Genomic DNA, 26,174 nt, shown 5'->3' on the forward strand with positions numbered 1-26,174 from the left:
CTTGCCCTGTGTCCTTTTGCTCTTCTTCTTCTTATATATTTTGTTTCCTCTTCTTTCGTTTCCTCTTCTTTGGGTTTTTGTACATAATAAATAAACCCTTATTTGTTCTTCTTATTTTCTGGGTTTCCTCTTATTCAATCGTTTTGCGTCTTTTCTCAATTGAGTACCTTGTGGCACGATCTGGAAACCGCTCAGATCGGGTTTAAGTTTATTGTTAACGGCTCGGGCCACGGATTGCTAACCGCTCGGCAATTTCATCTATCCGTGGTTCGAGCGGGAGTTATTTCCTGCTTTACGGTCGGGTTAGTAAGTAGGTATTTGGGACTTCATTGACCAATCACCCGAGCTAATTCCGACGACCGGAAGGAGCGTCATAGCTTCCAGGATTGGGGGACGGCCAGCCTAAAAGACAAGGGGATTAACCCCCCCCCCTTGGTAAGGGGAGCGCCGACCCCCGAATCCACAACAATATATATATATATACATATATATATATATATATATTATTGTTGCAGTTCTGAGAATGTACATATATCTATATATATATAAAGCTGTACAGTATGTTTGTCTTGTTTGTCCTCTTATAACTCGAGAACTACTCATCGCAGAGAAAAACCAAAGGCATATTCGGAATCAGTACGTCTCAGAGCAACTACAGCACACCTTAAATTTTAAAAAAAAACTTCGGGTTTTAATATTAGCGCAGAAGCGCTAGCAGAAGAGGGAAGGAATCGAAGGGAAGGGAGCGCAGCGCTCCCTCTAGTGCTTCGCAGCGCCAGCGCTTCTGTTAGCGTAATGGTGCACAGGCGGTTCTCACTTTTGCGCATGCGCAAATGCGCTGTTCCGATGCTTCATGTTCCTGCAAAGACTTTGGTGCATGCGCAAATGACGACACATGGGCCACTGTATGTTCGTTTAATACGTACGCGCTTTGATGGGCGGGGCGTATATGGCGTTCATGAAATGGTCGAATGCGGAAGTGCTTGAAGCCGTTGCGAGTGACTCGCACGATCTCTTGTCATGGTCCACAAGATTATCACAGAGACGTGTAGCTTCCAGCATTACGAGATATGATCGAGACCTAACTTTTGAGACCAGTCCCAGCCTTCTAGGCCCCGTGGTTGGTTTCAGACGACCCCGACAAAGGACGTGTTGGATTTTATATGGAGCCGATTCGAGCGCCGACGTGCCGGCGAACAAAACCAGTCATATCTTTTTAACGCGTGTTCGATTTTTACAAAATAAACTTTTTCTTGAAGGGCTGAACGTGCGCTCACAACGATACCGAGTTTGACCCTGGGAGAGCCGTTTTGTGCCGGCAAAGGGGCCTTGTTTTCCGTGATGACCATGTCGTGCTGCATAGATTACCATAAATTCTAATATATTACCGGCGGCGCGTTCCGTGACGTCACGGCTCACTTTATTGCAATTATCTCTGGGATTCCTTGGTCATGCGCAAGCTCCTTAATTTGCTCCTTTCTAGCTCTTTCTTCATAATTCATTTCATTTCATTTCATAATTCTTCCAAACCGTTTGCCTTACCTCCCAGATTTGAATTACCTGGAAATAAAGATAGCATGAGGAGCAAAATCATGCATTTTGCTTAATCAAAAGCAACGGTGACCCCTGCAGGAATGACCATGACCAACCCAGATCCCTGGTGTTGGGCTAGCGGCTAGGGTGCCGGCTTAGGATCCAAGGATCCTGGGTTCGAATCCCGGTCGATCGATCGCTGAATTAACGCCAGGGGGGTTGACTCAGCCTGTCATCCTTCCGAGGTCGGCTAATTGAGTACCAGTTTCACTGGTAATTCCCTGTTTGTCGTTAAAGGCGGCAAAAAGGGTTGGCGTCAGGAAGGGGCATCCGGCCGTAAAACATTGCTTCAAAAAGGGGAACCGAAAAACATCAACAACCACGGTTCCCGAAAAAGGCCAACCCCCGCTATTGCTGGGGAAAATGGCCTCTAAAGGTGGTTATTTTATATATTTTATATTCCTTGGCCGAATCGTACCAACTTCTATATATATAAAGCAGTAAAGTATGTTTGTTTGTCCTCTTATAACTCGAGAACTACTCATCGCAGAGAAAAACCAAAGGCATATTCGGAATCAGTACGTCTCAGAGCAACTACAGCACACCTTAAATTTTAAAAAACTTCGGGTTTTAAAATTAGCGTATTAGCGCAGAAGCGCATAGCAGAAGAGGGAGGGAATCGAAGGGAGGGAGCGCAGCGCTCCCTCTAGCGCTTCGCAGTGCCAGCGCTTCTGTTAGCGTAATTAGCGGTATTTCGGAACGTTAATTTTTCAACTTCATTATTCGGAATCAGTACGTCCCAGAGAAACTTCGTAATGTTAATTTTTCAACTTCAATCCGATTGACATGGGACCAACGGCATGTGACAGAGAGTGAAACATACATGCTACATTTCTTTGACGACAATGAGTTTCCGACTTCCGGGTTCATGCCGCCAACCCTGTTAGGCGCCTCTTGCGGCACACAGGGAATTACCAGTGAACTGGTACTCAATTTGCCGACCTCAGTAGGATGACAGGCTGAGTCAACCCCCCCTGGTGTTAAGGGGGGAGGAGGAGGGAGGGGGGAGGGGCCCTTCTTCCCCCGGGCACCCCCACACCCTCCCCTCCCCCTTTCCCCTCCCTCTCCCCCCCTCCCCCCTCCCCCCTCCCCTCCTCCTCCCCCTCCACCCTCCCCTCCTCCTCCCCCTCCCCCCTCCCCCTCCTCCTCCCCCTCCCCTCCTCCTCCCCCTCCCCTCCTCCTCCCCCTCCCCTCCTCTTCCCCCTCCCCTCCTCCTCCCCCCCTTCCCCCTCCCCTCCCCCTCCCCCTCCCCTCTCCCCTCCCCCTTCCCCTCCCCCCTCCCCCTCCGCCCTCCCCCTCCGCCCTCCCCCTCCCCCTCCGCCCTCCCCTCCCCCTCCCTCCCCCCTCCCACTCCCCGTTCCCCCCTCCCACTCCACCGTTCCCCCCCGTTCCCCCTCCCCTCCTCTTCCCCTCCCCTCCTCCTCCCCCGCCCGGCAATGCCGGGTACTTCTGCTATTGATTAATAAAGGTTAAAGGTTTGCCCCCATAGTTAGTCCCACATGCAACTCGTAGGCCACCTTAGAACATTAGTTATGTCATAGTATATGTGAGGATAAGGCCATTTCCAATCGTGATACCTGCGTTGTGTAAAATAAATCATAAGCTTCGGTCCGTTCATTTTGCGGCCCACCCTCCAAATCGACCTCGTTGGGCAGCATCCAGTCTGCGCCCCATTGTTGCTATTGCCCCTCGCATTAGGATGCTCAAACCAGCCAAATGCCACGAGGTAGGCCTGGAAAAGGGGGAGGAGCGCGAGGTCGGGGTGTGGCCACGTCAAGCAGACGTCAAGGGCGGAGCCGGTAAGAGCCAACAAACCAACCAGGGCTCGGGTGGAATGGCGTGAGGGGCGTGGTCAGAGCGCGGCTGGCAAATTTGAGAGGTTCGCTGGGCGGCGCTATATAACCACGCTCTACAAAGCCCTTCCAGAGGACTGATGAGCGAGGGGCTTTGTAACAGGACTATTGCGCTTTATCAAGAGGGCTGGAGGATATACGCGCTTTGCAAAAGGACTTGAGAGCACTGATGCGCGCTTTACCAAAGAGGACGATTGGGAGAGGCGCTTCGCCATTTGAACTGTTGGAGCGCATATAGTGCCGGTTCGTTTATTACATATGCGGCTGAGCCGCGAAGTAACCGCCAGCCTAGCTCAACTTTCCCCCGATAATTGTCTGGTCCGCACCAACGACACGCGGGGAGCGCCTGCCGTCTGTCCTACCATCTTCTTCACGGCGAGTCGGGGACCCGGAGAACGAGCTGTGGACATCATCCCTGGACCATCAACCCCAACCATCTACATCCCCGTGTGAGTGTGTCTGTGTGTGCGGGCCCGTTTGTCCTGGGATAGGTTAAGATTGTAATGAGGCTGCACTGTGTATTCTGATTATTCTACTTCATTGTACAAAGTGTTAATAAACCAATCTGTTCTTCCTTTCTTTTTAATCCGACCGTATTAGTGATTTCTTCCATTGGGTAAACGTGGCACGATTACAACCGCTCAGATCGGGTTTAGTACCTGTTAACGGCCCAGATCGCGGCTCGCTATCGCTCGGCGTTTCCACTAAAACTGTGGTTGGGGCGGGGTTATTTCCTTGCTTCCTGGGAGGCGTTGGTAATTAGGTAATAGGAATAATTCGGCCGACCACCCTATTCAACGCTGACCGGAAGGAACGTAATAGCCCCGGATAGCGTCGGCTAGATAAAAGACAAGGGGATTAATCCCCCCTTGGTAAGGGGAAGGCCGACGTTGAGCATTGGTGTCAGGGAAGTGGGATTGGACCCGAAGTGCGCTTAACGCACTCCAAATTACGAGCGGCCGAAATTTATTATTAAAAACCCAAATTAAATCGTGCCATGGATAGCCAAGACGGTCGGATGCCGGTGGGGGTAGAAATAAATGAAGAAATAATAACCCAGGACCCCCGGGAAGAATTGGGAGAAATGGAGGACATTAATGAGGGTACAGTAGTAGAGGTGGCAGGCGACGAAAATGGCGGCGCCTCGCACGTGGCCACGGCAGCCGAGCCCGCTGTGCAAGACTGGTTGGGCATTGAACTATTGCTAATCCAGATGAATGCAAAAATGGACAAATCAAGGGAAGAAATGAAAGAAGGGTTAAATAATTTGGAAAACAAAATGGGAGAGCAATTGGGAAATCAAATTGAAGGGTTTGGAAACAGAATAGGTGGCCAAATAAAAGAAATGGGAAAGGACATTGAGCGCGAGTTGAGCAAAGAGGGTGCGTTGGTACGCGACGGGGTAGCGCGACGTGAGGAACACGTGGAAAGTGAGGTGGAGCAAAGCACAGTTAAGTGGACCGGTATAGAAATCGCGACTCGGGGTATGGAAAAGCCGACGGCCGCCGAAGTAGAAGAGAAAATTTTAAGCGTGCCGGCGGTCGTTAGGCTAGGAAAATAAAAATAAGTTATAGTTGAAATTGGGGTTGAGGAGACGGCAGAGTTAGTACATGAATTGAAGAAAGAAATGGAATGTACTCAAAGTCTGCATTCGCATCGTGATGTCTTGCTGTCTAACCCCAATGAGAATTTGCAGGCGCTGCTGCGGAAAAGGGTCCCAAAGGTGAGTCGGGCTGTGTATGGCGCGAAAGTGTTTGGCGCGAAAAGATTTTTCGCGCGCTTGGGATTGCGACGTCACCGGGCGCTCGTGGTAGGTCCGTGGCGAGGTGTACGAAAGTGAATGGCGTTCGTGTGCAAACGGCGCCAGAGCACGAGTATGAAACTGAGAGTGAGTGAGTGCACAACGGAGTGTATGTGGGAAGAGTGTGTTGAAACGGAGTGTGGGACAGTGCGGAACAGAGTGTGCAATGGCCGAGGAGAGTGTGCGGGAGTGCACACCGGAGTGGGTGATTGGGTGTGCAATAGAGTGCACACCCATGAGTGTTACGGAGTACGTAACGGAGGAGTGTGCGCAAGAATGTGCACGAGTGTGTAATAGAGTGTGCGAGCGGCGTGAGTGTGCCTGGGTGGTATGCACGAGCGAGTGCAGTGACGAAATGCATGGAGTGTATGAGAGGCGCTGGAGCACCGCGTTGTGTGAGTATGGGAAGGGTCACGGGTGATGAGAATGCGGCTCAAGCATGGACGCGGACCGGGGCAGCGTTTCGGCCGACGTATAGCCGACACGAGCTCTCGGTGCGCGGGGTGCTGCGGGAGCCGGCGGGGATCGTTGCCGCGGCGGTCTCGCAAGGAGCGCCGTGCACGATTCGGGCCGGGCCCCGCCCTGTATGGTCGGTGCCGTGCCGTGGCGCAAGGGGAAAACGGCACAATTCGAGGGGAGGAAGGCGAGGTCGGACCTTCGCCCCCTGGTGGGCGCGGTGCTCCGACCGGGGGAGGTTGGGTCATCGTGCCGGAGACCGAGAGGCTCCGCGCCGGGATGGTGCCTGGAACCTCGGCCCGAGTATGCCTCCTCCCCAGAATCGAAAATGCCGGACGGACCCAACCAACAGTAGACCAACCACCCACATGCATTGCTCGGCTTTGCGAAGCTGAGCGGTGGAGATGTATTCCCACCCGACGAGGCTCGAGTATAGTGGACAAGTGATGGCAGTAGTGATGGCGAATGGTACCCGGTGTAGAGGGATGGTAGATCTACCATCCCTCACATCGTGTGTTGGGGCACATAAGCAGTAGTTTATGGGGTTTGGCAGTGTGAACTAGCCGAGGGCGGCTAGGATAATTGTTAGGGATTAGAGATGACCATCGGAGACACAAGATTTAAGTAGCGACATTTGTTCAAGTAGTGGGGACTGGGGACGTAGTCAGATTAGTTGGTTAATAATGACGAGGGATGTGCTTAGTATAAGGGAAGACGGGGAAAGCACCAGTATTAGAGGGAAATAGTTAGTTAAATGATGCTGTGTGTGTGGAGAAATTGTGTGTGAGTATGAGGATGCGCTTTAGGCGCAAATGAGGAATTGAGAATGGGAATCTTTGTGGTGAGCGTGAGCAAATGAGGCATTGGTCGAGAATGGTTGTGTGTGTGAGTATGGGAAGGAACTTGGTGAAATGAGGCAATGGTCTGGGATGACCGGAGAAAGTGTATGAGTGGTGTATTGGGGGCAAGTGTAAGTGTGTTGAGTGAATGACTTGCATGGGGTACAAGTGAATAAATGGTATGGAATAAATGGTGTGGAGTAAATGGTGTGTGGAATGAGTGGTGTGGATTGCATGGTGCGAAGGAGTGGATGGGGGAAGATGGACCCCTTCACGAATACCAGGGGAGGGTAGTTTAAAGTTAGGTAGAGGGAGTAGGTAAATTGTTTGGATATTGACATCTGTGGTGCAGATAGTAGCAAGTTGTTCCTTTGAGGGGTGCATGAGTGAGTGGAATGGCTGGGCGTGTGGGCTTAATTGGTAAGTATGGTTAAATGGGCATTCCGCCACTGGTAGTCTGTCGACCAGGTGAGGCCGCAGGTAGGCTCTGGGAGCCAGTTAGGGTCAGTGTAGAGTTCAGTGGGGCTCGAGGATCCTAAGAGAGGACCCGGGTAGCCCAATGCCAGAGAGGGCATCACGTGGTGAGAGAGCCAGGAGGGCCTTCCCCAGTTCAGGGTAGTTGTGAGGAGCTAGGCAAGCTCGGGTGGCGACTTCAGTGGTGGAGGTGCGCAGGTAAGTAGGACCTGCTGGTAGAGCCACACGACCCAGCCCCAAAATTATGCGAGGGCTCAGTAGGAAAAATTGGGGGAGTGAGACCCCAAATTGGAAGAGCACCACAGGATAGGTCAATGGGAATTGGTTTTTAGAACCACATAGAGTAAGGATGGCCAATTGGATTGGCAGGGCAAGACCCCGGGTAGTTTAAAGAATTAATGTCAATTAGAGGATAGTTAGGATGAAATCTCTTCGCATCATCCGCATCCAATCACCGAGGTGACAGGACTCCACACCAGGTTTTTTGCAAATATTTGGCATGAAAGACGCATCATGGCGTGGAAGTGACATTGTGTGTAATTCTATCCCTTCCTTCGTGGGAGGGATTGGGAACGAATTTGGTTTAGAGCGAGATATGGGAGACAAGATGGTAGAGACGGAATTTGTAAATTGTAAATACGGGGAGGGGCAAGGGTAGTGTAGGTTGACATGGGGGGTCACGTACGGCTCGGGACGTACTTTCTCCGCTCGCTCCCCCGCGCCCTCATGTCGCATTACCTTGTTTTGACGTGTACCCTTGCGCCCTTGCCCCCGCTAACCTCTGCTTTGTCTTTACTCCCCACCCATGGACCCATTATCTTTTGTTGAGGGGAGTGTGCAGGTACCCTGAGCTGTGCGGCTGCACCTTTGCGCTGCACCCTGCTACCTGTTGCCTGCACCGATACACCTATGGACCACACGTTCTGTGGCCTGGCACCTTTGCTGGGGCAGACCATCGCGGCAAGGGTTATCTTGCCCTGCGGACCACTGTGTTTAAGTGGCATCAATGCCATGCAGTCGGACCACCTAAGTTGGCCCTGCTGGCCAAAATAAAAAGCAGACACGGTTTGTGCACTTTTTATTATTCCGATGTGCCAGGAAAAGAAGATCTCCAAGTTATTACGGCACACCGAAGAAGAAGATGCAGCCAAGAGACCCCGCAGCCCAGCAGCCAAGCACAAGATATCGTTGATAATGGTTGAAATGTGATGATTGTGCATTTTTGAAATCTGATGGTGCATTTTTGAGCATATTGGTGTATGGTGTATTGGTGCAGTGCATTGCATTTGTGTTTCCTCTTCTCAAAATTTCTCTTCTCCCACAAAAGAACAGGTCCTGGGTTCTAGTATTGTAAATAAGTAGTAGTCTTGTAAATAACATGCTCCCCACTGGCTCTATGTATAGTTTGCGAATTCTTTCCGTAATTCGGTTAATTGTGGGTGTAAGTCTGATAGTTAGTACACAACGCAGTCGGTGGGACATATCTCATGTTTAAAACTGTCACACACAGGGTGTTAGAGTAAATGTAGAGGGAAACTACACGTAAGTGTCACACTAATTAAAAAGTAGTCCTGACCCTTGCATCAGAACCGGTCGGGCTCACTGGTGTGTGGGTTCGGCTCGGGGTCGAGCCTGGCGAAGGAGGGGTGCAGTGTTGCGGTTCTGAGAATGTACATATATGATTAATAAAGGTTAAAGGTTTCCCCCCATAGTTAGTCGACATGCAACACGTAGGCCACCTTAGAACATTAGTTATGTCATAGTATATGTGAGAATAAGGCCATTCCCATTAGTGATACCTGCATTGTGTAAAGGAAGAAATAAGAGTAGGTCCCATTCATTTTGCGGCCCACCCTCCAAATCTAACTCGTTGGGCAGCATCCAGTCTGTGCCCCATTGTTGCTATTGCCCCTCGCTTTGTGATGCTCAAACCAGCCAAATGCCACGAGGTAGGCCTGGAAAAGGGGAGGAGCGCGAGGTCGGGGTGTGGCCACGTCAAGCAGACGTCAAGGGCGGAGCCGGTAAGAGCCAACGACCAAGCAGGGCTCGGGTGGAATGGCGTGAGGGGCGTGGTCAGAGTGCGGCTGGCAGATTCGAGAGGGTTCGCTGGGCGGCGCTATATAACCGCGCACACAAAGCCCTTCGAGAGGACTGATGAGTGAGGATATACGTGCTTGGCAAGAGGACTATTGGGAGAGGCGCTTTGTTGCAAGGATGGGCTTTGTGAAGGACTCGCTGCATTGGCAGGACTTGCTGGAGAGCGCCCGATATAAAGAACTCGCATCAGTGGCGCATTGTGGAGGAATTCGGCAGGAGAGGTGCTTCGCCATTTGAACTGTTGGAGCGCATATAGCGCCGGTTCGTTTATTACATACGCGGCTGAGCCACGAAGTAACCGCCAGCCTAGCTTACCTTTCCCCCGATAATTGTCCGGTCTGCGCCAACGACACGCGGGGAGCACCTGGCGTCTGTCCTACCATCTTCTTTACGGCGAGTCGGGGGCCCGGAGAACGAGCTGTGGACATCATCCCTGGACCATCAACCCCAACCATCTACATCCCCGTGTGAGTGTGTCTGTGTGTGCGGGCCCGTTTGTCCTGGGATAAGTTAAGATTGTAATAAGGCCGCACTGTGTATTCTGCTTCTTCTTCTTCATTGTACAAAGTGTGAATAAACCAATCTGTTCTTCCTTTCTTCTTAATCCGACCGTATTAGTGATTTCTTCCATTGGGTAAACGTGGCACGATTACAACTGCTCAGATCGGGTTTAGTACATGTTAACGGCCCGGATCGCGGTTCGCTATCGCTCAGCATTTCCACTAAAACCGTGGTTCGGGCGGGGTTATTTCCTTGCCTCCCGGGAGGCGTTGGTAATTAGGTAATAGGAATAATTCGGCCTACCACCCTATTCAACGCTGACCGGAAGGAACGTCATAGCCCCGGATCGCGTCGGCTAGATAAGAGACAAGGGGATTAACCCCCCTTGGTAAGGGGAAGGCCGACGTTGAGATCTGCAACAATATATATATAGACATTATGGAGTATTATGTGTAGATCAGTGACAAAAAATTTCAATTAAACCCATTTTTAATTCAGACTGTAATAACAAAATGTGAAAAAGTCACGGGGTGTGAATACATTTTGAAGGCACTGTACATGCCTATTTGACAAATGCCTATGCAGACAAATTTATTCGAAACAAAAGGAAATGGATGTCATCCCTTGTATTTTGTAGCTCTGTATGTAGATTGTATGACATTGAAATTTAGCTGAAGTTATTTTGATTGGTTGGGCAACATTCCTAGTCATTTTCTATTCAAAACAAATATCGGTTTTAGCCAGTTTCCGACTATTATGGGTAATAGGTATGTATTCCCTATAATATGTACCTTTATATTATTTTGCTAACGATTTTTTTTCAATGCCTCTCAATCTGAAGTCTTTTACAAAATATTCTTAAACTTATCTGGAAAGTTTGGTACTTGTACCCCAAAATACACAATTCATGAGCTTAGCTGCTCAAATGTCATGCAGTGTGACCATGGGTATTGCATCATATTGAAACTCTGGCCATAAAGCTCAGACCATCTGGTTGTGCATGCTGCGAATTAGTATTACCAATTTCCTCCACCTGATGACTCGCAAAAAAAATGTTCTTACGGACAGGTCAATTACCCCAGAATTAGTTGGGTTGATTCGCCTACCCTGAACCCTTGGGGCTGTATTTAGAGAAGGAATTGGTAATTTGGCCATGGTGCCAGCGATAGCTCATCTGCTCTTCACAAAGGACACCGTGGGATATTTGTCATCCACCAACTAATTCCGGCAGATGGGATGCCCATCGTCCATCGGAGGGACGGCACACACATTGATGAATCACCCTGCTTGTGAAACACCGGGATGACAGTTTACAGTTGAGCCTGGATTTGAACCCAGTCCAGACAGCTGGAAAGTGAGTGACTGGAGGGGTTTTGCAATCACTTTTTTGTGCCTGTCTGTCTGTCTCTGTCTGTGTCTGTCCGGGCCGTAACTCTTTTACCATTTCAGCTTTTCTCATCAAATTTTCAACAAAGTTTTATTTTGAGAATATGGAGAAGGCAAATTTATAATTTGGTCAAAAGGTAAAAAGATCAGCATCACATTAAATTGTCACTTTTCATCAAAATGACCTGAACTTTTAAGAGTATGCATATTGGGTCACTGAATTGGTTCACCAATCAAAAGCTGGAAGGCGATTTTTTTTTTCGGTCAAAGGTCAAGGTTGTATATAATCGTTGATTTTCATTTTGTATTTTTTTTTAGCTGTTTTCGTCATGTTTAGTATATGGAAGAAGAAGACGTCTAATACATAGCGGATGCAGACCGGCTTTGCATTTTCAGATGCTTTCTGAATCATTTCCAGATTTTCTTATTTTTCTCTTTTTTGTGAGAAACACAAGTAAATTTCAAAACAAAGAGAATTACTCGAGCAGATTATTATTAAATTTTTAATTTTGCATCCAGGAATGCAAAACACACAATTAAAGAGCAAATGCAACTTCAGTGAATTTCTCAGTAATTTCTCGCGGGGAAGCCACCACCACTTCCATGATTGGTCAAAATTCATATATATCATCGTATCCAAATGATGTCAAATATGTATTATTCAGCCAATCGTGAACAAGCCATGGTTCATCTCCACAAATTTTGGAGGAAAAAACTGAATTTACATTTGCAGTTTAGTGGTGCATTTTCTTTCCACCTCAGGATGTTTTTTTTTAAACTTCATTAATGATCAGATCGAGTGATTTATAGGTACTTATTTATTTAACTTTTGTTTACTCAAAGCAAACTTAGAAATCCTTTTGCTGTTTATGGTGTAACTTTGTTAAAGACCAATTCATCCACCATGGGCTGACACTATATCTGTTGATGACTCGTTACCTTCTGGGGCTGACCATACGATTTTTTTGTGTTAGGATGTCCTTTGATGATTGGCTGCGCCAGTATTCACGGCTGGAGATATGCAACCTTACACCGGACACTCTTGACGATGATGGTTTGAAGCACTGGCATTCAGTTACCTACCCGGGTAGCTGGGTGAGGGGCAGCAGTGCTGGTGGCTGCAGGAATTTCCCCAGTAAGTAACTAAAGTTCCATTTCTCTTCTTTCATGACACTTGAGCATTAACTATTGAAGATCTGCATGTTTTGTCTTGATAATGGAGTCCAAGATCCTTCTTTTTGTGCAGTTGAAGTTCAAATTCATGAATGCCTGGGTTAACACTGCAACATAAGTTTACATTAAGTTTACATTTTTTTGTTTATGTTTACATTCGTTTACATTTTATTACACTTACATCCGAAGTTTACATTTTATTCGCACAATTTATAATGGCCATGGTGGTTTAATTCATGAGACTTGTTTTTAAAATTCAGCAAACGCTCATTGTTTACCCTCCCCTTTTTTCTTTGTTGTCCATTGTGTGTTCCATAACAAATCTTTGTTTTCTCAAAATGAAATTATCTTGGGAATTGAGAAGGAATGATGGAGGAATGATGGAACCCATTCAATAGCATTAACCGTGTCTGCACAACTGTAAATCTGTTTGATTCAGATTTTTTCCCTCTGACTTATTGTGTACGTAATATGTGTATGGTAAATCCTGGTCAGCTGTTTGTATTGGGAGTTCTTAATGGCTTGGTGGTACATCTAGATTATCCACTTATTCATGTAGCAATGCCAACATGATGTTGGATATGTGATTGAATTTAATTTATTCATTTATTTTTGTGTACAGAGTCGAGGCTCGTGTAAGAGCTAAGCCATAACACACGAGAACAGGCACAGACCCATAAAACATAAAATATATAAAGGGAGCGGAAGACGAGAGGGGGAGAGAGAGGAAAACATACAAACACAACAACAGGAGAGACCAGGGACGTCGGTAGATCTGTGGAAGACAGGGCCAGTGGGGGAGGAGGAGGAAGGAGTACAAATTGACACGACTAGGAATTTCAGAAAGAAGTTGGAGATTGAAAGAGGTGGAATTGGGGTGTTTTAACGGAGATAGAAAATATCAAGGTTTTGGATGGGTTTTCGATAAGAGATGGTGGTGAACAGCTGTTTCAAAGACCTGGAGGGAGGAGAGGGATTGAAGAGAGTGTGGGAGTTTGTTCCAGAGGTGGGAGCAAAGAGGAATGAAAGAGTGAAGGTGAGCAGAGAGTCTTGATTTTGGCGGTTTCACCAGAAGAGGGTTGCTTGCAGTTATTGTGCGTTCTACAGAAAAAGAAATTGGGGGACAGAGCACAGACAGAGCAGGGGGAGCTAGGCCAGAGAGGAGTCTGTAGAGGACAGAAAGACCACCAACCTGTCTGCAGTGAGAGGGTAAAAGCCTCATAATCTGCTTCATCACAGGAGATACCAATGATTCTGAAAGCTTTGGCAAAGTGTATGCTTGACCTGACTACCCGAGCTCACCAACCTATTTTTCCCACCCCGCCCCAACTGTCCTAATAATGTATTTGATACTGTAGCGTCAATGACTCAAGAAGGGTCGAGCACATTGTGGTCGGAGGTTAAAATTCTGCGATGTATTGAATGATTTAACTCCTCCGGAAACATTCCCAATTATGGCGGACTACGTGTGCGCGAGACCCGGTGAGAGACATGAGACTCTTATGTCTTTTAAAAGCCAAAGGGTTTATTCCTGAACAAGAACAAAAATAATTAGGGAAGATTAATTCAATAAATAACAATATACAAAAGAACTATGGACCTATGGTGCCACACACCGGATTCGAGCACAGATGGGGTAAGGGAACAAAACCCGGGTGGCTTATCTCTCTCTGGTGGAGGGGGAGGAAGGGGTACTGAGCAGCCACAAATAGGCGAGAGGACGGAGAGGCCGGACGACGATGCAGGCAAAGGGGTTGGGAGGTGGGAGGCGAAGAAACAGGCACAGGGCGAAGGTAGGCACACGGTAAAAGGTAGGTACCCCCTCGATGTCAAACACCAAAGCACGGTCTTACACCAAAGCTTTCGTTCTTGTCCATTCTCAATTCTCCTCAGAACTATTCTTCATCAATGAACTATCCACTCTCAATTCTTCTTCATCAATGATCTCTCCGACTCTCTTGAAAATCCTCTCTATCTCTTTGCTGATGACTCCACTCTCTGCCGCTCCATTCCTCATCCCTCAGATCGGCAGTCTGCAGCCTCCTCACTCTCTGCAGACCTGGACAAAATCACAGACTGGGCAAACAAGTGGAACATGTCTTTCAATCCTGACAAATCTCACACTCTTACTCTGTCTCTCCGAAAAGACCAACTGGACAACCCTCCCATCCACTTTCTGAATAATCCTCTCCAAGAAGTTCTATCACTCAAGCTTTTGGGTCTCACTATCTGCCATGATCTTTCCTGGGAAAACCACATTTCAAATCTGGCCTCCAAAGCCAGTCACCGACTGGGCATCCTCCATCGTGCGAAGTCCTTCCTTGGCACACCTGAGCTCCTCACCACATACCAGGCATTCATCCGCAGCTCAATGGAATGCTGCTCTCCCCTCTGGGCTGGTGCTCCTGCCTCACACCTAGCTCGGCTTCACTCTGTTGAAAGCAAAGCTTTCAGAATCATTGGAATCTCCCGCGATGAAGCTAACTCCGAGGGCCTTTCACTTACTCACCGCAGGCAGGTTGGTGGTCTTTCTGTCTTCTGCCGACTCCTCTCCGGCCTTGCTCCCCCAGCTCTCTCTGGGCTTTGTCTCCCAAATATTCCTCAAGGTCGCACAAGATCTGCCTGCAATTAGTGTTCATATGTTTTATACCTCTCCCACCTCCCCCAAAGCCCTCCCCCTCCCACATTTCTCCCGATGTCCCTGCTCTCAAATGGTGTGTTTGTGTCCTTCCCCCTCTCTCCCCATCTTGTCTGCCGCTCCCCTTATTTTTTGTGTTTTGTGTGTCGGTTTGACTTTTTGTGTGATTAATGTTAGCTCTTTCACGAGCCTCGATCTTGAATACAAAAAAAAACAACCTCTGATGGTTAAACTGCCAAAATCAAGACTCTCTGCTCACCTTCACTCCTTCATCCTCTCTCTGCTCACCTTCACGCCTCTTTTCTCCCACCTCTGGAACAAACTCCCTCACTCTCTTCAATCCCACTCCTCCCTCCAGGTCTTTAAAATAGCTGTTCACCACCATCTCTTATCTTCCCCCATCCAAAACCTTGATCTTTTCTACCCCCGCCAATTTCACACCAGATTCACTTTTTTGAAATACCAACTTCCTTCCTGGAAGTCCTTGCAGTGTCCTTGTGTTTTGTACTTCTCCCACCCCTCCCCCCTTCCCATGCCTCCTTCCCCAAGTCCTCCCACAGATCTCCCGATGTCCCTGCTCTCAAATGTTGTGTTTGTGTGCTTCCCCTTCTCTCCACATCTTGTTTACCGCTACCATTATTATATGTTTTGTGTGTCTGTTTGATTTATTTGTGTGATTAATGTTAGCTCTTTCACGAGCTTCGATCCTGTATACAAAGAAAAAAACAAACAAACAAAAAAACACAACAACACTTCTCCTCAGAATCAGCGCGATCCCAAGCGCACAGAACCCGCACAATACAAGCTCCTCCCCTTGCTCTCCAGACAGCACTCCGCCCCTCAAGGCATCCATAACTCCACCCCTGGAGGTGCCCATCACTTCGCTCTCCCTTGCCTACCTGAGCCCCATTATGAACTGCCTCGCTCTCCTCTGCTCTTCTTTGTTCATTGCTGGTAAACGGGTCCTCTGGCTTAATGTCTATTTGACAGACGACGGTCATGCTGATGCATCAAAATCCCTGCTTGTGAAATACCAGGATGGCAGTTTATAGTTGGATCGAGATTCGAACCCAGACAGGACTACTCAAGGTGAATGTGCATGCCTCCTAAGCTATGCTGACGGTCTCTAGTCTTTTAAAACACCTCATAAATGCATGGCTTCTCTCGTCGACATTCAGTGAATTATTATTTATTTTTTTTGACCAAATGGAGAATTACCATTTAAAGAAGCATTCTGAGTATTGCGCTTCAATACATGTCCCCTACCGGCAGTCTGTCGTCCGGAAAACTGTTGGGGAAATTACCAAGGGATATTCACCCACAGATTCTGAATCGTTCCCAATCGCTAATTACCTCAGGGCGGGCTCACCTGTGATTCGCACTCGGGACTTCGATTTATACTCCTTGTGGACAGGTCAGCAGAAGCACCATAAATAAGTTGTTGATAAAGAACCTTTCAAGTCGCTAAATATCAGTAATTTATTATATTTTCCGGTTCACGAACAATGATCGATGTGTTTATAATAATAATAAGAATAATAATAATAATAATAATTCATTTATTTTGTATAGCGCTTTTCCAGAAGCCCAAAGGCGCTTTGAAGAGTGGAAAACATAATGCATAACAATACATGAAAACAACAATTGCAAAAAGACAAGAATCAATAGGGAAATATTTAAAGCAAAAGGAGGGAGAAGGAGAAGTGATAGTCAGGGGTTAAATGCTGTGGGTTGAATGTTGAATGCAGTGTTGAACAGGTGGGTCTTTAGTGATGTTTTGAATGTGGTGAGTGAGGAGGAGTCTCTGATGGTGTGAGGTAGTGAGTTCCAGAGGGTGGGAGCAGCGATGGAGAAGGCCCTGTCCCCCCAGGTTTATAAATGTTGCTCGGCTTGGCTCCGCCCCTCCCCGAAAGTGCGCGCTGTGTCGCGCTGTTGACGTTTGCGAGACGAGGCTGAGGGCGCCCGTTGCGGCTTGAGGAGAACTCTAGAATAAACAAGAGATATCCATTTTTTAAAATACTTTCGTTTAATTAACGATATCTGCCAAACCACGTGCCCTATCGCAAATTCCAAAAGGATATTTTAGTAGACTGACATGCTGAACAGATCTGTGAAGTTTCCCCTCGATTGGATCAAAAATGAGGGAGTGGCTCGGTTTTAAAGGTTCATGCTTAAAAACGTCATAACTCTGAAACCATGTGACGTATAACGTCATGCTCGTTGACTTTTTTGTTCGTCATGGGTATGCGATTCTGCCTGCAAAGTTTGGCCTCGATCTGTTCAGCCGTTGCAGAGAAAACGGGGTTTTTGTGTTTTCACGAAAAACAATATGGCGGCCTAACAATGTGACCTGTGACGTCATAATTACCATTAAAATATTCTACAGACCGAGCCCCTCCTATGGTGAAAATTTGATCACAATCGGTCCTATTATTGCAGAGAAATTGGTTTTTAAAGGAAATTAAAATTTAAAATGGCACCGAGTTAAGGATCGTCAGAATTATCAGAATTCCCAAAGTTCAAAGTGCCATAACTTTGTCAAAAATGATCGAAACGTCGTGAAGTTCGACCTTGATCTGTAACTTATCATGAGGAAACCATGTGCCAAGTTTGAAATCATTAGCATTAATTGTTTAGAACAAAAGTCCGGAAAACTATTCTTTGCGTGACGGACGGACGGACGGACTGACGGACTGACGGACTGACGGACTGACGGACTGACGGACTGACTGACGGACTGACGGACTGACGGACAGCATGCAAACCTATAGTCCCCTCCGGTGTACACCGGTAGGGGACTAATAATGGTTATTTTATGGTAACAAGCCGGTGTGTACCCCGGTTTAGAATAGGTACACCGTATCCCTGCGTGTCGTAAGAGGCGACTCAAAAGGGTTGGCGTCAGGAAAGGCATCCGGCCAGAAAAACATTGCCTCAAAAAGAGAACCATGACAATTACAACTACATATGGGCAGGGTACAGCCTGAAGTACCCCGTGGGAGGACCCCACTCCCTCTCGTCAAAACTCAAGGTGGGAAACCCGATCGAAGCAAGGGTGGAAATCACTCCATTTATGACGACGAAATGTCTGATGCCTGACGTGGAGATCGGTTTCTGAGGTTTGGGACATGGAATGTAGGGACAATGACAGGGAGATCAGGAGAAGTGGTGGAAGTATTGGTTAGAAGAAGAGTGGACATATGTTGTGTGCAAGAGACGAGATGGAAGGGAAGTGGTGTGAGAATGGTGAAGGGTAGGCAGGGACAGAAATACAAGTTTGTGTGGCAAGGGTGCCCGGAGGGTGTGAATGGTGTTGGTGTCCTGTTTTCTGATGAGTTTGTAGACAGTGTGGTGAGTGTGACTAGAGTGAGTGATAGGTTGATGATGGTGAAAATGATGATTGGAAAGCTCTTGGTGAACGTCATCTCGGGATATGCTCCGCAGGTTGGTCGAAGCGATGAAGAGAAGGACAAGTTCTGGTGTGCAACAGAGAAGCTGATGGAAAACGTGAAAGATGTGGAAGTTGTTGTGGTAGGAGGAGACCTAAATGGACATGTGGGAAGGAGTATGGATGGTTTTGAGGGAGCTCATCGGGGTTATGGATATGGTGTGAGAAATGGAGAAGGTGAAAGGATTTTGGAATTTGCTGATGGAGCTGATTTGTTGATTTGCAATACTCAGTTCCAGAAAGAGGATAATAAGCTTGTTACATACACGTCAGGTGGATCGACGACAACCGTTGGTTACCTGATGGTGCGTAGGCGAGATAGGGGGCACCTCCGGGACACAAAGGTGATCCCGGGGGAGGAGGCTGTTTCACAGCACCACTTGGCTGTCTGCGACAGAAGGGTGAAAGGAGCGAGGAGAGCTCGGCGGGTGAAGTACCAACCGAGAATGAAGGTGTGGAGGTTGAAAGAGGTGACAGTAAGGGAGGCATTAAAAGAGAGGCTGAGTAGGGTAGAGGATGATGTGGTTGAGCTTGAAAGTGGTTGGATGTCAATGAAAGACAGTCTGTTGGGAGCCGTTGGTGAGGTATGTGGATGGACAAAAGGACCACCGAGGCACTCGGAAACATGGTGGTGGGATGATGAAGTTGGAAAGAGGATTGACAAGAAGAGGAAGAAGTTCAAGGAGTGGCAGAAGGCGAAGGGTACGGGGGCAGAAAAAGCAGAGCATGAAAGTTATAAGGCAGCCAAGAAGGCTGCAAAGAAAGAGGTGGCAAAGGCGCAGGAGGCACGTTGGAAAATGTTCGGAGAACGCTGGGATTCGGAAGTGGGTCAGAGAGTGGTATTCAAGATTGCAAAGCAGACAGCGAAAGAGAGGTGTGATGTGATGGGGGTGAGTTGCTTGAAGGATGAAGTGGGACAAATCGTTGTGGACCCAGATGGAATTAAAGGAAGATGGAAGAGATATGTGGAAATGCTGTTGAATGCAGAGAATGAATGGGATGGCAACATGGAGAGTAACCCAGTTTTCGGACCGGCAGAGAAGATAACTGAGAAGGAAGTTGAGGAAGCGATAAAAGCAATGAAGAGTAGAAAAGCGGGAGGGCCGACAGGAGTTGTGGGAGATATGTTGAAGGCAGCAGGAAGTTGGGGTGTGAAGAGAATGACAGAGATCTGTAATCTGGTGGTGAAAGAAAGCCGCATTCCAGTGGATTGGGAACTGAGTACCCTCGTCCCGCTACACAAGGGGAAAGGTGACCCTCTGGACTGTGGCTCGTATCGAGCGATAAAGTTATTGGATCATGGAATGAAGGTATTGGAAAGGGTGTTGGAGAGGAGGACAAGGAAGAAAGTGAAGATCGACAAAATGCAGTTTGGATTCATGCCAGGAAGAGGAACGACAGACATGCTTTGTATTGTAAGGCAGTTGCAGGAGAAGTGCATGGAGAAGAAGAAGAAGTTGTTTCTTGGGTTTGTTGATCTGGAGAAAGCATTCGATAAGGTTCCACGTGAAGTAGTGACATGGGCATTGAGGAAGTTAGGAGTGGAGGAATGGTTGATCAGAGTAGTGATGGCAATGTACAAAAGAGCGTGCACAGCTGTAAGGACGAAGGACGGGAACAGTGGTGAGTTTGAGGTGAAGGTGGGAGTTCATCAGGGGTTGGTATTAAGTCCACAACTATTTGTAGCTGTGATGGAGGTGCTGGCTCAGAACGTAAGTGAGGGTTTACCGTGGGAGTTGTTGTATGCAGATGATCTGGTGTTGATTGCGGAAAGTATGGATGGACTGAAGGAAAAGATGAACAAGTGGAAGGAATGTATGGAGACAAAATGTCTGAAGGTGAATATCGGAAAGACGAAGGTGATGGCAAGTGTTAAAGCATGTGGTGAGGTGGAAAGAACTGGGAAGTGTCCGTGTGCTGTGTGCAGGAAGGGTGTCGGAGTGAACTTCATTCAATGTACAATGTGCGCTGAGTGGGTTCATCAAAAAAGTAGTTGTCTGAGAGGGTCATTAACCAGTGTGGCAGCTACATTCAAATGTAAGGTGTGCACAGAGGGAGCTGCAGATGGAGGAAATGTTGAGTTGGATCTTGGAGACGGCATGAAGCTGGAAGGTGTGAAAACATTTTGCTACCTCAGAGACATGCTGAATGGAGAAGGTGGATCAGACTCGGCAACGGTTGCTGGAGTGAGATGTGCATGGAAGAAGTTTCTGGAACTGAGTGGCGTGCTGACGAGGAGGGGAGTGTCGTTGAAGCTGAAGGGAAAGGTGTATGCTGCATGTGTGAGAACTGTTATGATTTATGGGAGCGAGACATGGGTAATGAACGTAGAGCAGCAATGAAGGCTGGAAAGTGTGGAAATGCGAATGGTTCGGTGGATGTGCGGAGTATCGTTGAGAGAGAGGAAGACAAATGATGAATTGCGAAAGATGATGGGAATAGAGCCTGTGATTGATGCTGTGAAGAGAAACAGGTTGAGATGGTTTGGTCATGTGTTGAGGAAGGATGAAAGTGACTGGTCGAGAAGAGTTATGGAAATTAATGTAGAAGGAAGTAGAGGACGGGGAAGACTGAGAAAGACTTGGCTAAAGATGGTCGAAGAAGAAATGCGGGCAAGGGGGTTAACAAGGGGAGATGCAGAAAATCGGGCAAAATGGAGAAGATTGTCATTGGGACCGCAAGGCTAACCCCCGCTCTAGCAGGGAAAATGGCCTTAACAAATTGTGGAATTCTCTCCGCACATTTTGTGTCTGCTCTCGTGGAAATGTACCACAGGCAAAACAACATTAAAGAGCTAATTAATTAATATAATTTAAGGCTGCAGTGTATCACTCGGCATTATTTAATCCTGTTATTTTATCTCGTTACTTCAGACTCGTTCTGGAGTAATCCACAGTACCGACTGTGTTTGGAAGAGGAAGACGACGACCCAGAGGATGGAGAGGACGGCTGTACCTTTGTATTGGGCCTGATGCAGAAAAATCGACGCAAGGAGAAGAAGCTTGGTGGAGAAATGAAGACAATCGGCTTTGTCATCTATGAGGTGAGTCAAAAACCACAGGGCATATCGACAATTTTCATTCGGGAAATCAAGTGTTCGATTACATTGACTTGTCTTGAACAGAAACGTTGTCGATATTGGTTTACGCAAGGTATAATCCTGCTAATACACCCTCCCTATCTCTCTCTCCCTCAGATTCCTGAGGCGGTAAGTGTAAACTTCAAAAGTTCTGTGTTGGTATGTTTTTTTTGTGGTGGGAGAGAGAGGGACACATAGCTTTTTGCCTTAATGCTTGCAGAGTCGTGGGGAAGTGAGTGGTACCGCTAGATAGACCAACAATCTACTCTCTCAACATTGTTGTAGATTCCATTGAACCCACAACATTGTGGAAGATATGTAGTTGCAGTGTTCTTGCTTCTCTTGTTTTTGTTAGTACAATATTTGTGGATATTTTCTGGGTGTGTTTGATGTCCTGGATGAATTTCTTGCGTATACATGAGTTTAGCTTATTGGAGAAGTTGCATTAAGTACAAGTTGAGATTCATATGTATTGTAGCGGCTGCCGCTGGGGTTACACAATCGCCTTGCACCTATCAAGGACGCGGAGCGATCACCAGGCCGGGCTCGTCCAGGACGCCCGGGCAGGCCCGCGCTCGACTTGCCAGGCCTCGGTCGGGACGCCCGGGCAGGCTCGCCCTCAACTTGCCAGGCCGCAGCCGGGACGCGGGGCCACGCCCCCTGGCGCCAGGCCTGGGCAAACCCCCTGGCGGAATAGATATATATTGCTGACCGTAAAACGTTTTTCCCAGAGTGCCTGAGTGTTTGATTCGAATAAAGCAGCTCAGATGAATTCAAGCTTTTTGTCGCGTCCATTCTTTCGATCGACGTGGGAGCCACAGCTCCTTCATTGGTGACCTACCGACATGGACACGGCAGTGACGCTTAAACTGCCTACCTTCTGGGAGGCTCACGCGGCTGTTTGGTTCGCTCAGGCGGACTCTCAGTTCGCCCTGCGAGGCATCACCGCGGACGACACCCGCTTCCACCATGTTGTGGCGGCGCTTGGTTCCGCCACCGCGGCCCGCGCCTTGAGCCTCCTCGAGCACCCGCCGGCTGCTGACAAATACGGCGCGATTAAGAAGCTTCTACTCGATGCTTTCGCCCTCCCAGCGGCGGAACGCGCACGGCGCCTGCTCGATTTGCCCGAGCTCGGCGACACGCGCCCTTCCGAGCGAATGGACTACATGCTTTCGCTGCTCGGCGAGCACTCTCCGGCATTCCTGTTCCAGGAGCTGTTCCTCCGTCAGCTGCCTAACCCGGTACGCCTCGCCCTGGCAAGCACGACGATCACAGATCCCCGGGCCCTTGCCAGAGAAGCCGACAAAATCTCCGCCGCGGGACAGCGGATCGCAGCGGCGACATGGGACCCGCCGCCGCCTGATGCACCATCCATGGCGCCCGAGCACCCGGCGCGTTCGACGGCCGAACTGCCGACGCAATTGGCGGCCGCTATACCGAGCCGACCACGTCCAGCACGACGTCCGAAGCCTCCACCCGACCAAGCGTGGTGTTCCTATCATGCCAGGTTCGGACAGAAGGCCCGGACATGCCGACCCCCGTGCACCTTCGGCGGGTCGGGAAACGGCCAGGCCGGCGTTCATTACCTGCCATGAGCGCCGGCCACAGTCACACGGGCAACTTACTGTTCATCACGGACAAAGCGTCCGGACGGCGCTTCCTGTGCGACACCGGCGCCCAACTGAGCGTCATGCCCGCCTCTGACCAGGACAGGCAATCCGCGGTTTGCGGCCCCTCCTTGGTTGCGGCCAACGGATCGACTATCCGCACCTTCGGCCCGCGCAACGTCACCCTCTGCTTCGGCGGCCAACGCTTTGCTTGGACGTTTGTAACCGCCAACGTGCCCATGGCTCTGCTAGGCGCCGACTTCCTCTGTGCACACGGACTGCTGGTGGACGTCCAACGGCGTCGTTTAATCAACGCTGAAACCTTCAGCTCCCTGGTATGCACATTAAGCAGCTCCGCGCCGACCGAGCTGGCATGCACCGTCCCGGCGGCGAACGAGTTTGCTCGCCTGCTCGCGGAGTTCCCGGCCCTCACGCGGCCGACGTTTTCGGCCGTCGCAGTACGGCATGGGATCGAGCACCACATACCAACCACGGGCCCGCCGGTCTACGCCAGGGCCCGCCGCCTCGACCCAGCCAAGCTTGCCGTTGCGAAGGCCGAATTCGACGCGTTGGAGCACCTCGGCATCGTGCGGCGCTCCGATAGCGCGTGGGCCTCGCCACTGCACATCGTGCCAAAGCCGGGGGGTGGATGGCGCCCGTGTGGCGACTACCGCCGTCTTAATGACGCTACAACACCCGACAGGTACCCGATCCCGCATATCCAAGACTTCTCCGCCCGTCTGGCGGGACGGGTCATTTTTTCGAAAATTGATCTCATACGGGGATATCACCAGGTACCTGTCAGGGCGGCCGACGTCCCTAAAACGGCAGTCATCACGCCGTTCGGCTTATTCGAGTTCTTGCGGATGCCGTTTGGTCTCAAGAACGCGGCTCAGGCGTTCCAGCGCTTGATGGACGGCGTGCTGCGGGACCTGCCGTTCCTTTTCGTTTACCTGGACGACATCCTCGTCGCCAGCACGTCCCGGGCCGAGCACCTCCTCCACCTCCGAACACTGTTCGGGCGCCTCAGCGAGCACGGCCTCATCGTCAACCCGGCCAAATGCCACTTCGGCACGACGGCCGTTGATTTTTTGGGCCACCACATCACCAAGAACGGGGCTGTGCCGCTGCCAACCAAGGTCGAGGCCATCACCACTTTCCCGCGTCCCCGCACCATAAAGGCCCTGCAGGAATTCCTGGGAATGGTGAATTTTTATCACCGCTTCGTGCCCCGCGCTGCTCAACTCATGCGGCCCCTCTACGAAGCCCTCCGGGGCAAGCCGGCCAAGCACGACATCGCCTGGTCCGCAGCAATGGATGCGGCCTTCCAAAGCTCAAAGCGGGCCCTCGCCGACGCAACACTGCTCGCTCACCCGGTGCTCAACGCTCCCATCGCCCTCACCACGGATGCCTCCGACTACGCGGTGGGCGCCGTACATGAGCAATGGGTGAACGGGGTTTGGCAGCCACTCGCTTTTTTCAGCCGGCAGCTCCGGCCGAACGAGCTCAAATACAGCACGTTTGACCGGGAGCTCCTCGGTCTACACCTGGCCGTCCGCCATTTCCGCCACCTCCTGGAGGGCCGACCTTTCACGGCGTTCGTCGACCACAAGCCGTTGGTTTACGCAATGGCCAAGGTCACGGAGCCATGGTCGGCCCGCCAACAGCGCCACCTCTCCGCCGTGTCGGAGTTTACCACGGACATCCGGCACGTCGCCGGCAAAAACAACGCCGTGGCCGACTGTCTTTCCCGGGCCAGCGCGAACGCGGTCCACCTGGGCGTGGATTTTGCGCTTATGGCGGCGGACCAAACCACCGACACCACGGTGCAAGCCCTCCGGGCGGCGGACACGGGCCTCCGCCTGGCCGACATCCCCTGCGCGGACACTGTCCTGCTCTGCGACGTCTCCCAAGGCCGGCCTCGCCCCATCGTGCCCGTCACCTGGCAACGCCGCATCTTCGCCTCCCTCCACGGCCTTTCCCACCCGGGCCGGAAAGCTTCCCAGAAGCTGGTGTCGGCGCGTTTCGTCTGGCACGGCCTTCGTCGGGACGTCCGCGATTGGACCAGCGCCTGCACCGCCTGCCAACGGGCCAAGGTCCACCGACACACCCAGGCCCCGCTGGCACCTTTCACCGTGCCCGAACGACGTTTCGACCACGTCAACGTGGATCTGGTGGGCCCCCTTCCCCCATCACGAGGGTTCACACACCTGCTCACCATGGTGGACAGGACCACCAGGTGGCCGGAGGCCGTTCCCCTCGTCTCCACCACCACCGCCGACGTGGCGCAGGCCTTCATCGCCACCTGGGTCGCCCGCTTCGGCGCACCGGCGGACATCTCGTCAGACCGCGGACCACAGTTCACCTCCGAGCTGTGGGGCGCGGTCGCCCGCAACCTGGGGGTCAAGCTCCACCGTACTACGGCCTACCACCCCCAAGCAAATGGGTTGTGCGAGCGATTCCACCGCTCCATGAAGGCCGCGCTCATGGCCGGCCTTCAAGACGGCGGTTGGGCCGACCGGCTGCCGTGGGTCCTTTTGGGCCTTCGCACGGCCCCCAAGGAGGACCTCCAGGCATCCACCGCCGAGCTGGTCTATGGCCAGGTGCTACGCGTCCCGGGCGAATTCGTGCCCGACGCTACCAGCCCCTGGTCCGCAGCTCGCCAGCGCTCGGACCTCCAGGAGGCCGCCCGACGGTTTGCCCCCGTGCCGACATCCCACCACGGTGACCCCCAGTCCTACGTCCCCCCAGCACTCCGCACCGCGGAGTATGTTTTTGTGCGTCACGACGCACATCGGCGGCCACTCCAGCCGCCGTACGACGGGCCCTTCCGGGTGCTGCGACGGGACGACAAGTCGTTCGTCATCGACATCGGCGGCAGGTCAGACCGGATTGCAGTGGACCGCCTCAAGCCGGCGCACGTGGACGTCGACCACCCACCACGGGTGGCCCTCCCGCCGCGGCGAGGCCGCCCCCCGTCCACGGTGCCCCCCACTCGACCGCCCACCACCTCACCGGACCCCCTCCCACGACCCGCCAGGGGTCGCTTCGGCCGGGTCATCAGGACCCCCCTCAAGTTGACCCTGCCGGTGCAAGTCGATTCTGGGGGGACGTGTGTAGCGGCTGCCGCTGGGGTTACACAATCGCCTTGCACCTATCAAGGACGCGGAGCGATCACCAGGCCGGGCTCGTCCAGGACGCCCGGGCAGGCCCGCGCTCGACTTGCCAG

At 50.5% G+C, this 26,174-nt stretch overlaps 1 protein-coding gene across 4 annotated transcripts in view; it reads left to right on the top strand.

Moving 5' to 3' along the window:
• Nucleotides 1-26,174, top strand: part of LOC137426898 (calpain-1 catalytic subunit) — a 230,641-nt gene that overhangs the window by 98,128 nt on the left and 106,339 nt on the right. For all 4 annotated transcript variants that reach the window (XR_013623595.1, XM_078778894.1, XM_078778896.1 and 1 more), the window contains exons 9-11: nt 11,975-12,135; nt 21,133-21,302; nt 21,456-21,467. Coding sequence is in view for 3 of the 4 variants with exons in the window: in XM_078778894.1 (XP_078635020.1) it covers nt 11,975-12,135; nt 21,133-21,302; nt 21,456-21,467 (343 nt within the window). In the remaining variant the exon portion in view is untranslated. The remainder of the gene's footprint in view (nt 1-11,974; nt 12,136-21,132; nt 21,303-21,455; nt 21,468-26,174) is intronic.

The sequence above is a fragment of the Myxine glutinosa genome, chromosome 5, assembly GCF_964187855.1.
Source record: "Myxine glutinosa chromosome 5, kmMyxGlut1.1, whole genome shotgun sequence".
NCBI classification, from domain to species: Eukaryota; Metazoa; Chordata; class Myxini; order Myxiniformes; family Myxinidae; genus Myxine; species Myxine glutinosa.